The following is a 12,131-nucleotide window of genomic DNA, read 5'->3' as shown; positions in this document are numbered from 1 at the left end:
CCAGAAGAAACTACATTGTTTGTGCAAAATTCCCTTGCTTTTTATTGTTCCAGTACAAATCCTCTATAACAGGAGTTGTATTTGGAGACTTAACAAATGTTGTCTGTTCCCTTCTGCTAACATCATTTTGTCCCCTTTCTGTATTGTTTCTAAGCTATATCCACTTTGTTTTATTTTGTTGTATTTTGTTTTATGTGAATATGCTTGTTTACTAACATTTACTTAGAAATATATATTTACAACTGTCATATAGATTGTTTTAAGTGGTTTTGTTTCTGTTTGTTTTACAAACAGAGTTGCTTTGATCATCTTTGTTTTGTCTCCCAGAATGAATGTCTATGAACTTCTTGACTTAGGCCTGTGTAAACAGAATTACTGAGTTACAGGTTATTTTATTTCCTTACCATGATCTGCTAAAACACAAATTTTCACTTGATCTACACCCACACTAACACAGGGATCTTCTGGTTTCTGTTTCTGCCAAAAAGAGAGGCAGCTACATATTTAGCTGTTAACATTTTCGTTTGACTCTGGCATAGCCACCCATGCCTATAATTGCAGGACTCAGGAGGCTGGAGCAGGACCAAGAGTGTGGATTAAGTAGAGTAAGCAGGAAAGGCTTCATTCTTTTTTTCCATCAATTCATTCTTTATTCTTTAGCCACATCTTAAGTAAACTCTATAACCTTCTCTTTACTTTTTTTATTGTGAAAATACCATACAGAGGGGTTACAAAGCTTGTAAGGCTTCATTTTAAGGTGATTTTTAAACATATACCTGAAATCCACACGCAAGGTGCCTGTACTGAGCAGGTGACTTGAAAGTTAAGTGGGGAATATTTTTACACAAGATATTTCCAAGTAAAAATATCTGAGGAGACCAGCACTGACCTTAATGCAGGAGCACAGGAGTTGAGAAGCAAAGGAAGTATAGTTATAGCAATAGAAATGACTACACATTATTGCAGGCCCTGGGAGTTAGCAGATGGGCATAGGCTGTCACAAGATGGTTCTAAGCAAGGTAGTGTCATATGATGTCCATTTTAAAGGGATCACTCTGGTGCTGTGTGAGGCACAGTAAACACAAATACTCCTAATAATGGGAGTAGAATTAAGAAAGTGATGGAGGAATCCAGAAGATGGCTACTGATGGCTTAGATCACTATCAAAGAGATCTTGTCTACAAAAAAAGATTTGATCTTCAAAGGATTTGGGAAAACAGAGCTCACAAAAATCTAAGAATGAATTTTTCTCTCGTGTGAGAGAGAGAAGCTAAAAGTGATTGGAGGATTGTATTATCTGAGTAATAAGATGGAACTGCTCTGAATTGAAAGTGTTGCATTTCAGTTTCACATTTCATCTATTTGGGGAGGGGAGATTGTTTGTTGTTTTAAATAATGAAAAGATTCAGAAAACTGTTTGGAAAAATGTCAGCTATGTGTGTGTGTGTGTGTGTGTGTGTGTGTGTGTGTGTGTGTGTGTGTGTGTGTGTCTGTGCCTGTGTGCATGTGCCTGTGTGCATGTGTGTGTGTGTATATATATATATATATATATATATATATATATATATATTAACCTAAATGAGATGATCACATTATGGTGAAAGGTTTAAACATAATACCAGAAATACAAATTGCCATGTTCCCAACCATCTTATTACCTGGACACTTCAGTCACAGTGCATAGTGCATAGTTTCTCCACAGCATTGAAACACAGAAAACAGCAATGGTTTGATTGTGACATCACAGTCCTGCCATAAAAGCAGGAATACTCAAGGACAGGGTCAGGAATGTCCTTAGAATACAACTCAAGATCTGTTTTCTCCAACCTCTACATATTAACACATTTCCTGCAAAGTAATTGATGTGGAACAGTGATATGCATGGGAGTTAGTCAGAATGCTAGTCAGAAACCAGACCAAGGAAGTGAATGTGTTTAGCCGAACAAAATGGCTTAGAGTTGCTTAATAGAATATCATGACATTTCGTGTAAAACACAGCACAGATTTTTCTATAATTGATATTCAGATGTTTTCCTGACAATAATTGGCCAAGCTACTTGGCGACTTGTTGAGGACACCCTGGAAAGAGGAAGTTTGTTTTCCTGTTGCTCCAACAGGAAGAGGTGGATCTACTTTATCAAGATGCAGTACCAATCTGTTAGAACACAAACATAAAAAGTGGAGTAAATTAATATACAACACTCTTCAAAGTTGAATATCTATAAATAAAAATTATGTATATATTTATATGTGTATCCTCATACTGAATTTTGAGTGTTTAACAAATCTATTATAATTAGTCACAGACAATTCAGTTTTAAACTACTCATTTAACAATGAAACCACAGGCTTTGGGATAAGCTCTGGGCACTGACATTTACTGGTAGATGGCATTGCACACATGGTTCATTGCTGTGTCTTTTCAGTTCTATTGCAGTATAATTAATTAATAAAAATTACTTTAGGAATAAAACATGTTATTTTGATATATACATGTAATAGCTAATTTAATTAAATTGATTAACATCTATCACTATACATGATTACTTTTTCTGTGTGTTCGTGGTGAGAATACTTAAGATCTACACAGAAAATTTCAAGGAAGCAATCTATTATCAGTCATGAGGCATTATTGAATGACTGGTTTCAGGACCTATTCAAATAGCAAAATCCATTGATACTCTAGTTCCTCATGTGAAATGATGTGGTATTTGCACATATCCTATGCATACCTTCCTTTGTAATTTAAATCATCACTAGATTATTTATAACATCTTATAAATGAAATACATGTAAATAGTTTTTATATTGTATTATTTAAATCACGCTGTACATGTTGAGTATACAAACTTTTATTGAGTATTGGAACTGCAGTAGGCTCTGTTGTTAGCTCTAGTTTTCATGTGATGCTAGCTTTCCTGAGTTTGCTCAGCCTCCATAATTGAAACAGCTACCCTATGTCCGGCATTCTGTTCTTGATCACCACCATTATACTCTGTTTTTAAAAGTCTGGCTTTATTAAATTCCACATGTGAGATCATAAACTCCTTGTCTTTCATATTTGATTTAATTCAGGTAGTCTAATGTCCTGTTTCATTCATATATTCACAGTAAAATAATTTCCTTCCTATTTATGAATAACAGTATGTTATATCAATTTCATTTTCCCTATCTAGGAAACCATTAACAGGTAGATAGTTTTGAAATTCAGATTCATTTCTAAAATGGTAGTGCATATTCATCATATGTGATAACTGTACATTAATTTTTGTCCACTGGGTATTTTAATGTACTTTACTGTAACTAGGGCATCATGAGTATTTACTATCTGGTAATTTTATTGAAAATACTAGTATATGTACAATTTTCTATCATCTTTATAATGCAAGAATGATTTAAAACAGTATTTGCAATCATTCTAGTACTTCAGATTGTATTTAATAATCAGTACATAACATTTTAATAGTTTTATGGCATCCTATTAGCTTTATAAAATCTGTATGATTTTGACTATACAGTATAATTAATATGAAAAGCAATTTAATTAGTAATCTGTAATTCTGTCCTGATCTATGCAAATAAGTATAAGTGGGCAGATAACATTTTAGTGTTTTAAATCTCCTTTTAGAAGTACAAGTTTTACTCTAAATTATAAACATCCCAAATTATTAGATTATTAAAAAATAACAAAACTGATACAGTTTAAAAGTGCAGCAAACTTCCATCTATTCCTGAAAAAATTGCAGAGTAGGACATAGAAACATTTCTTTGTAGCAGAAAAAAATATATAGCTTTCTATCAATGAAAGAGTTTGCAACTCAGGAAAATCCTAAATCTTACATTGAAAGATCTCAAGATTATCAACTCAGTGACATATTAAGATGAAGGAATTAATGTATTTGGAGTTATTTAAAACCTTGTTTCTGCATCATTCTATTGATTTATACAGAGTCAAAAAGCTTTGTCAGCATTGGGGAATAAAGAAAAAAAACTATTCATGAATTTACATTAATAATATCAACCTCTTCTTTAAGACACCTTTTATTTTTTTTAAAGTATCGAATACTTAAAATTGAGGTAGTTTCATGTAATAGTTATATTTTAATCAGAGATAACCATTTTAATTTAACTAACAAATTAAAAAGCCCAAAATATGCAAAGAAGTTCAAAATGCACAATGAATTTGAGTATAAAATGATGCACTAATAAGCTATGATCTCCTAATCAATATTGAGAAAATGTTTATTGCTTCTAGTATTGTTTGGATCCTTAGACATCAAAATAAGTGAAAAAAGTAATAGACATTTATAGACAAATATAGTTCCATGGTAAGACCTTAAGATATAGGAGTAGGCACCTTTTAAGAAATTATTAGGATTCTACCACCTTCATAAATAGATTGATCAATTCACATAACAAGTAAGATAAACCACTTATCTTGGGCCAGTTTGTAGGTTTCTTGCAAATTCTTCATCTCTCAAGATTCCCTGAGCCACAATAAGGTTCTGTAACAGCAACATCATTGCCAGAATTGGCTCTCTGTCTCTTAAACAAGATTCATAGGACAAAACACGGTAGACCTTGGTATCCACCATATAGGGTTCTAAAGAGACTTCCATTGAGGAAAAACTAAAATATTCAGGATTCTTCAAGTTAAATAGTTCCAGTTCAATTTTGCCTTATGTACGATAAGTTTGAGAGTCCATCACTTGGAACTTCATGGAGTAGACAGAGATACAGAGGATCATGGTTTGTCATCAAGACCTGCATGCCTTAAAATACAGATCGCTAATTGAAAAATTGAAAAATAACCAAAGCAAAATGAACTGAAGGCAGGGATAAAGCAATAAGCACTGGAAACCAGGAAAAGATGAATATTGCATGATGAACATGAATTAGGACACAGGTTTTGAAATTAAGCAAGGAAATTAAAAACATTTTACATTTTATTGTTTCCCACACCTTAATTATTGTGTACTTTTTATAGACTACTAATGATAACACCTCCCATGACTGAGTCACATGATTCATAGTTGAGTAATATAGTAATAGGCTGAGAGTTGATAATATATAATGCATTTGTTATCTGGGCAAGTTCCTTTACTTTTTAACGACTTCTTCAGTGCTGTGCAATACTCAGATCAACCACAATGTTTTGTACCATAAAAGCTTTCCATAAGGGGCTGGAAAGGTAGATCAGTGATAGAGTGCTTGCCTTGCATGCATGAGGTCCTCATTTTGATTCCACAGCAACACATAAGCAGAAAAAGCCAAAAGTGGAGCTATGGCTCAAGTGGTAGAGTGCTAGCCTTCAGCTGAAGAGCTGAGGGACAGTTCGGGCTCAGAGGTCAGGCCCCTGGCCCAACAATAAAAGAAAAAAGTTTTACATATGACAATAGGAGATATACTTTAAATTCAAATATCATGGTTAGGTGTGAGCATTTTATTATGACAGTTCTACAAAATTAATCTATACTGTTGACAGCCTTATAAGTCCTTCAGGAAAATAAAAGAACAAAACAAAGTAACAGGATGATAGTTAGCCATTCTATTGACAAGGACAGTAGGGAAATGGAACAAAATTAGTATATTTACAGAACAACCTCTAAGACCATAATCATATGGTTTCTCTCAAATGGTATAGTAATGCACCACAGAAAACTGTAAACAAGATGCGTCTCTTCAACCTTATCAATCTTAGCTCTGAAAGTAAAAGCAATGCATAAAATTAATCTCAGCTGGCAAAAAAGGAAAATAGTCAACAGAGAATTGGCAATTTTAGTGATATGGATTATTATTATGAAGTTTTCAAAAGTTATTTCTTTGAAGTAAAAATATAATATTGCTCTCGAAAATATGGCTTTGTAGTGAATATGAGAAGGTACATTGTTAATGATAGAATTCTATAAGGAATAAAAATAAAATGAGCAATAATTATAAAAACAAATCTGACTATAGTCTTTTAATAGAAATATCAGCATTTTATCTAATACAGACCAGATAATGAACACTTCAGATATGTTTTATGTATCTTACTTGTTTATAATCAACATTAAAAATGCCTATATTATAGAAAATGTGAACTACTGATACTGGAATCTTATTTTTATCTTCTAAATTAGTTAGGTAAAATGAAATTTTATGTCATTCGACATTAGAATACTTTCAATTTAATACAACAAAACAGAAGTCATCTCTCTTTTGCATCAAAGCTAATCTTCATCCTGGCTTTCCTGTCAATGGTTCTAAACTTTTGGTACTCATACAGCTAGAAGACTTTCACACTTTGTCTCAAATATGTCCTTTACAATCTAGGCAAACATCAAATTTTGACCTTAGTGACCTTACCAGACCATCAATTTGGTTCTTATCTAAACCTTTCTAGATTGTGCCATAATTTTCCCACCCCTAACATTCCTACTCATGTTGAAGCTGTTGACAATTTCTAGGACTACTCTTAGTCTATTCTTGCTCTTTTGTGGTTGATATTTCCTTAAAATGTATGATTTGGACTGTTGTTGGAATTTTCCCACTGAATTACTATCTGGCTTAACGAAAGAGAAAAAGGGGGAAAAAGGAAAGAAAAATATTATCAAAAATATGTTATCCTATCACAGGCATTCAAATCATCCCTTCAAACTTTCGTAATATTGCTATTTAATGTTCCACTTTCTTGGAGTACCTTTCCAAGGGCAGTACCAAGGGCAGTTATATTCATTCAGTAGAATATTCTACTGAATGAATATAACAGGGACTTACAACAAAGCAGCCTACCTAGAAATCAAGACCAGCCACATATGCTAGGTACCACACTGAGAAAAGTGCATACCCACTCTGTGACCCAAATGATTCATGTACTGTAGAGTCAGTCTCATTAACTGTTTTTCCCATCTCAAATTAAGCTAGAAAATGTCTAAGAAAATGCTGTCAGGAGCCAGTTTCTATGTAAGTACTTGCCCTTTGTGTCATTGTGACTTTTTTCCGTTGTTGTTCCACTGTTTTGTAGCTCCGTGGAATGCAGGGGCCACAGCTGTTCATTTTTGGGACAGTGCTCTCTGTACCAAGTAGATACAGTCAATATTCAATGAAACATAAAATTAAATATTAAATTAAATGTTAAATTAAACATAAGGATGTGACAAAGCTGTGCCCAACTAGTTAGAGCAACAATGACTTGAGCTGAGACAGGGCATGAAGAAAAACACTTTGCTTTAAATTCACTTTATTAACACACACAAAATAATTTCTTCAACTTATATACATCAGTGGTCTGGATTTATGTGTCCAGTTGGATGAATTTTGGTAAAAGCATGTACTCAACGCATTAATCATCTAAACTAAGATAGAATATTACCATTACCTTTAAGTTTTTCCTTTGTGCCTTTCTATGATCTGTACCCCAGCTTCCCCTAAAATCAAGCAACCAACCATCTGCTTCTGTCATTGAAGATTGTTATGCCTGTCAGCTATTTTTAATATTTTAGCTAGGCTAAATGATATTTCTAAAAATCAAACAATATAAGGAACATACAAAAGGAAAATGTATACGCCAGATAAATTGTTCTGGAGATTAGGATCAAGACCGGCTTTTACTTCAAATTTTATTTGAAAAAGAAAAACAGTATTTAGTATTTCATTATTTGTTTTATTCTGGAAACCTGGCATTATTGTTTGCTTGAATTGTTTGGTTGGTTTGATTTTTTTTTTTTTTTTTTTTTTAGTTATTTTAACCTCAGCTCTAATGTTCACACCTTAGGAGCCCCAGTCCTAGCAAGGTAAGTACTGAAATGCCTGGACTCAAGTTTCTGATCCCATTGTTTTTAATGGATATAAATGAAGCGAATAGAGAAGGCTGTATTAGGGACATTTTGGGTGCCAAGGAGGGTCCCTAAAGCCTTTTTAGTTGTGAATGCTTTCCCAGGACAGGCACTCCCTAGGCTTGGGGAGAATTCTGCTCATTAGTTACAGGCTGCACTCTGGAAGCAGAGCCCAGGATATGTGATTCCTACTTTGGGGTGGGTCTGCAATCATACTGGTGGCCACCCTGCAGGGAATGGAGCCCAGGTGGCCTGGGGAAAGGGGCTGAGGGCCGGACATGGCCAGCAGACTCTGGGTTTGACACACACACTCTCACACAAAAGAGGCCGGAAAGTGTCCCGGAGGAAACCGGTGCGTCAGAGGGAACGGAGCCGGGATCCTGCGGCGCCTGCCCAGCCATCCTGGGAAAGGACCCGCACTGCCTGCCTCCCACCACCACAACCACCTCCACCTCGGCCACCGGCCACCACCAATGAAACTCCTCCAGCTCCTAGGTGAGTGTCTGGAGCCCCTGGTCCCTGCAGGGGTGATCCTTTGTAGGGAGCAGGATTGTTTTTACTCCCTGTAGCTCAAGTGGCAAATGTGTTTGGCAAAAGGCTAGGAGGAAAGTCAACTTAGTATTTCTCAGGATGTTTTTCCCCCTTGGCCTTCCAACTTGGGAGCTGAATAATCTAAGCGCAGTACTGTTGCCTTTGTGTTCCTCTTAAATCCCTCAAACTCTCCAAGTCCCAGACTTTGATCTTTCTGGGATCTCCCCCACCAAAACTTGGGAAATCCAAACCATTAACCACTTGGGGGAGGTTTCCTTATTTAAGGGCACGGCCTGCCTAGACTTTGGGTTCAGGAAATATACCACCAATTTGATTGTGCTGTACAGAAAGAAAATAAATCACATCTCTGAAGGGGAATGTGTTCTGGTGTAGATGGTGTGTATATGTGGACTATGTGTAGTCTAATATAGGCCTGACATGGAGAATTTAATGTTTAAGTATCTCTTGGCACAAGAGAAGGACAATTTATCTCAAATGACTGTTTTTGGAACAATGACTTCACATGATTCATAGCTGTTCATCCCCAAGCAGGCAAGGAATGTCCAATGCTTTTTCTTATCTTTTCCTCACAGTCTACACAGTCTCATTTCCAATCTTATTTTCAACAATTCCGAAGGAAAATTTCTTTCCTTACAATTCCTTTGGTTGTACTTGGGTGATGTTTCGTTTCTGAAAGATCAGTCTTTACGCAATATGTTGAATTGTGCTTTAATTTCCCCAAATTCAAGGAAGATGTAAGAGAATTTTGTTAGGAAAATAAAATAAAGAATTAATCTCCTAAATTGATTGCATCTTTTCTCCTGGATGTTAAATATTGTTTTACAATAACATAAAAATTTGACTTTGAAAGAACTCAATCTGTAATCTGCCTTGCTTTTTTTTTTAGAAAGTAAACAAGCAAACGAATAAATAATTCTCAAGGAGACAATTAGCATCTGCTTTTGAAAAGGATTTCACTTTAGGGCAAAGAATGATGTTGGATCATCATGAGACTATGGTTTTAATTATCTTTTCTTTTATGAAGCTGGAATTTTTACTGTATTTTCCTTAGTTGAAATTTTCTAAGTAACATTTGAATTTTTTTAAAGGACTTTAATCATTTTGCTTGATTGCTATTGTGCTATTGTATAGGTAAATACTCCCTTGGGAAAATTTTATAATGCATACACTTAGGTGTAAAGGAAGAGAATATTTGTATTTATTGAACTCTAACTCGACAATTTGGAGGGAGAAAGTTTTTTTGAAAAGATGTCTTTCTTTATTTTATTAGTGTGTTTCTCCACTTTGTTGAATTGTTCCCATACTCAAAATTGCACCAAAACACCCTGTCTGCCAAATGCAAAATGTGAAATCCGCAATGGAGCTGAAGCTTGCTACTGCAATGTGGGCTATTCAGGAAATGGTGTCACCATTTGTGAAGGTAAACAACCTGCCTTACCTCTTTTGATCTTATTGTAAAACTAGTCTGATGAACTTTCTTTTCTGTCCTCCAGATATTATTATGTTTTAGGTTAAACTTTTAGAGTTCATGCTATGGAGAAAAATAAAAGCTGAGCAGACAAATAATGAGTTTGAACTTCCTATATCAAAAAATTTTATGCTTCACTACAGATGTTTTTATATGCTTTTTAGTGTGAACATGAACAATAATTCTGTTCAAGCTGGAAAACCCAGGAGCAAAGAGCAGCGTCAGGGATTGTGAGAACAAGAACAGAAGATTCCTGAAGTCCATTATATATTGATATATGAGATACTCAGATAGTTTTGGTATTTTACTACCTACACATAAAGATAAAATTAAGAGTTTTGAGATTTTTCTCATATATACTGTAAGTGTAGAAAATGGAGAGAGAACAGGCCTATAACACACACACTCAGAGAAGACTGGGGCAGAAGAATTGTGACACAGGAAGATCCTGTAAGAAAAAAAAAGAATAAAAAGAAAGAAAAATAGAAAAGGAAAGGAAAAAGAAGGAAAGAATGGAAGGGAAAGAAGGGGAGGGGAGGGGAAAAGGAAAGGGGAGGGGAAAGGGGAGAGGAAGTGGAAGAGAAAGGAAGGAAAGAAAGAAGGGAAAGGAAGCAGGAGTATGAAACAGAAAGAAATCAATTTTGAAAAGACATTCTTTCCTGAGGTACATTGTTTTCATAGAACTGTTTGAAATAACATACTTTTTCTAACTAAACCAGAAAATTATTCAGTGTAACAATTGCATATACATAGTTCTTTATAACATAAACAGATTGATCTCATGATCCAATTTGAAAGCATCTTTTAAAAGATGAAATATACAGTATATATTGACTAATGTTCATCATAATCAGATTAAAAATGTACATCAGAGCTATGGTTTGTTTAATAGTGCTTTAGAACAAATGTTTCTGTCTTTACATGCAGGCAAAATGTGTAATCTACTATTGTGTAAGTACTACATAACTCTTTCCATAAACACTTATCAATTTTATTTATATTTAATTGAATGGCATAATGGAAAGTTAACAGCTGACTGATCTTCAAAATATTATATGAGATATATTAATATGCCTCACTTAAACTGGACCATAGTACTCTTTGTTTGCTTGTTGTTGTTTTTTTTTTTGGTTGGTTTGTTTTAGTGCTAGTACTAGGGCTTGAATTCAGGGCCTTACACTCTTGCTTAATTTTTTCTTCTCAAAGCTGGGATGCTACCATTTGAGCAATGCCTTCTCTTTCAGCTTCTTTGCTGGTGAGTTAGAAGAGTCTCAAGGGCCTTTCTATCTGGACTGGCTTTAAACCAAGATCCTCAAATCTCAGCCTCCTGAGTAGGTAGGCTTGTAGGCATGAGCCACGAGCTCCTTTTTTTCTTTTCTTTTTACTTTTTGTTAGTCTTGGGACTTGAACCCTGTGCCTGGCTAGCACTCTACCACTTGAGCCACAGTGTCACTTCCGGCTTTTTCTGTTTATGTGGTACTGAGGAATTGAACCCAGGGCCTCATGCATGCAAGGCAAGCATTCTACCACTGAATCACCTTCCTTGCCCAACCACCAACTCCTGACTACAATGTGATACTTCTTAAGCAATAATGACTTTTTACTTAGATAATTATCATTAGTGTCATTATTAAAGTCAATAAAGTACAGAAAATGTTTTTTATTAGGGGACAAACAGTACTTTCAGACCTTTGAATTTATTTCTTTTCTCAAAATAAAATTTGCACTGGGAATTATTTTTTTAAGTTTATATTAAACTTAAATTCCTCTTCAACTTAAAGAATATCACATGCTCTCCTTTTTTTGTCAGTCACAGGGCTTAAACTCAGGGCCTGGGTGCTCTCCCTGAATTTTTTTGCCTCATGGCTAGCACTCTACCACTTTGAGCCACAGATTCACTTTAATTGAAAGGTATACTAAGTTCAGGAGAAATAAGCTGCAATACAGTGTACAAAGGAGAGCCAGTCATAGTTGTTTTTTGTTTGTTTGTTTGTTTGTTTTTGGTCCATTGTGGGGTTGAACTCTGGGCCTGGGTACTGTCCCTCAGCTCATCAGCTATCACTCTACCACTTGAGCCACAGCACCACTTTCAATTCTGACATCAAATATCTGAAATGAAAATGGCAGGTACTACCGTTGTTTATTATAACATTATTGCTGATAATACTAGTTTTGATGGAGGTCCAGACAACAGTCTTTTCTATGTGAGAGAAACAGGATCTTGAAAGCTGATGTAGATTTTCCTGCACCCCAAAACTGAGTGGTAGAGTCAGAACTCAAAAACTGAGATTTCA

At 35.0% G+C, this 12,131-nt stretch overlaps 1 protein-coding gene across 2 annotated transcripts in view; it reads left to right on the top strand.

Annotated features, from left to right (window-relative positions):
* Positions 1 to 8,082: 8,082 nt before the first annotated feature.
* The window catches only part of Adgrl4 (adhesion G protein-coupled receptor L4), a 110,756-nt gene continuing 106,707 nt past the window's right edge, over positions 8,083 to 12,131 (top strand). Inside the window, exons 1-2 of one of the 2 annotated variants that reach the window (XM_070007389.1) lie at positions 8,083 to 8,312; positions 9,640 to 9,789. In XM_070007389.1, the coding sequence (XP_069863490.1) occupies positions 8,291 to 8,312; positions 9,640 to 9,789 (172 nt within the window). In that variant the 5' untranslated portion in view covers positions 8,083 to 8,290. The remainder of the gene's footprint in view (positions 8,313 to 9,639; positions 9,790 to 12,131) is intronic. The other variant, XM_070007388.1, reaches the window with a different exon arrangement.

This window comes from Dipodomys merriami, unplaced genomic scaffold (assembly GCF_024711535.1).
Source record: "Dipodomys merriami isolate MVZ:Mamm:240054 unplaced genomic scaffold, mDipMer1.0.p SCAF_7, whole genome shotgun sequence".
Classification (NCBI taxonomy): Eukaryota; Metazoa; Chordata; class Mammalia; order Rodentia; family Heteromyidae; genus Dipodomys; species Dipodomys merriami.
This window is presented reverse-complemented; position numbering and strand designations above follow the sequence as displayed.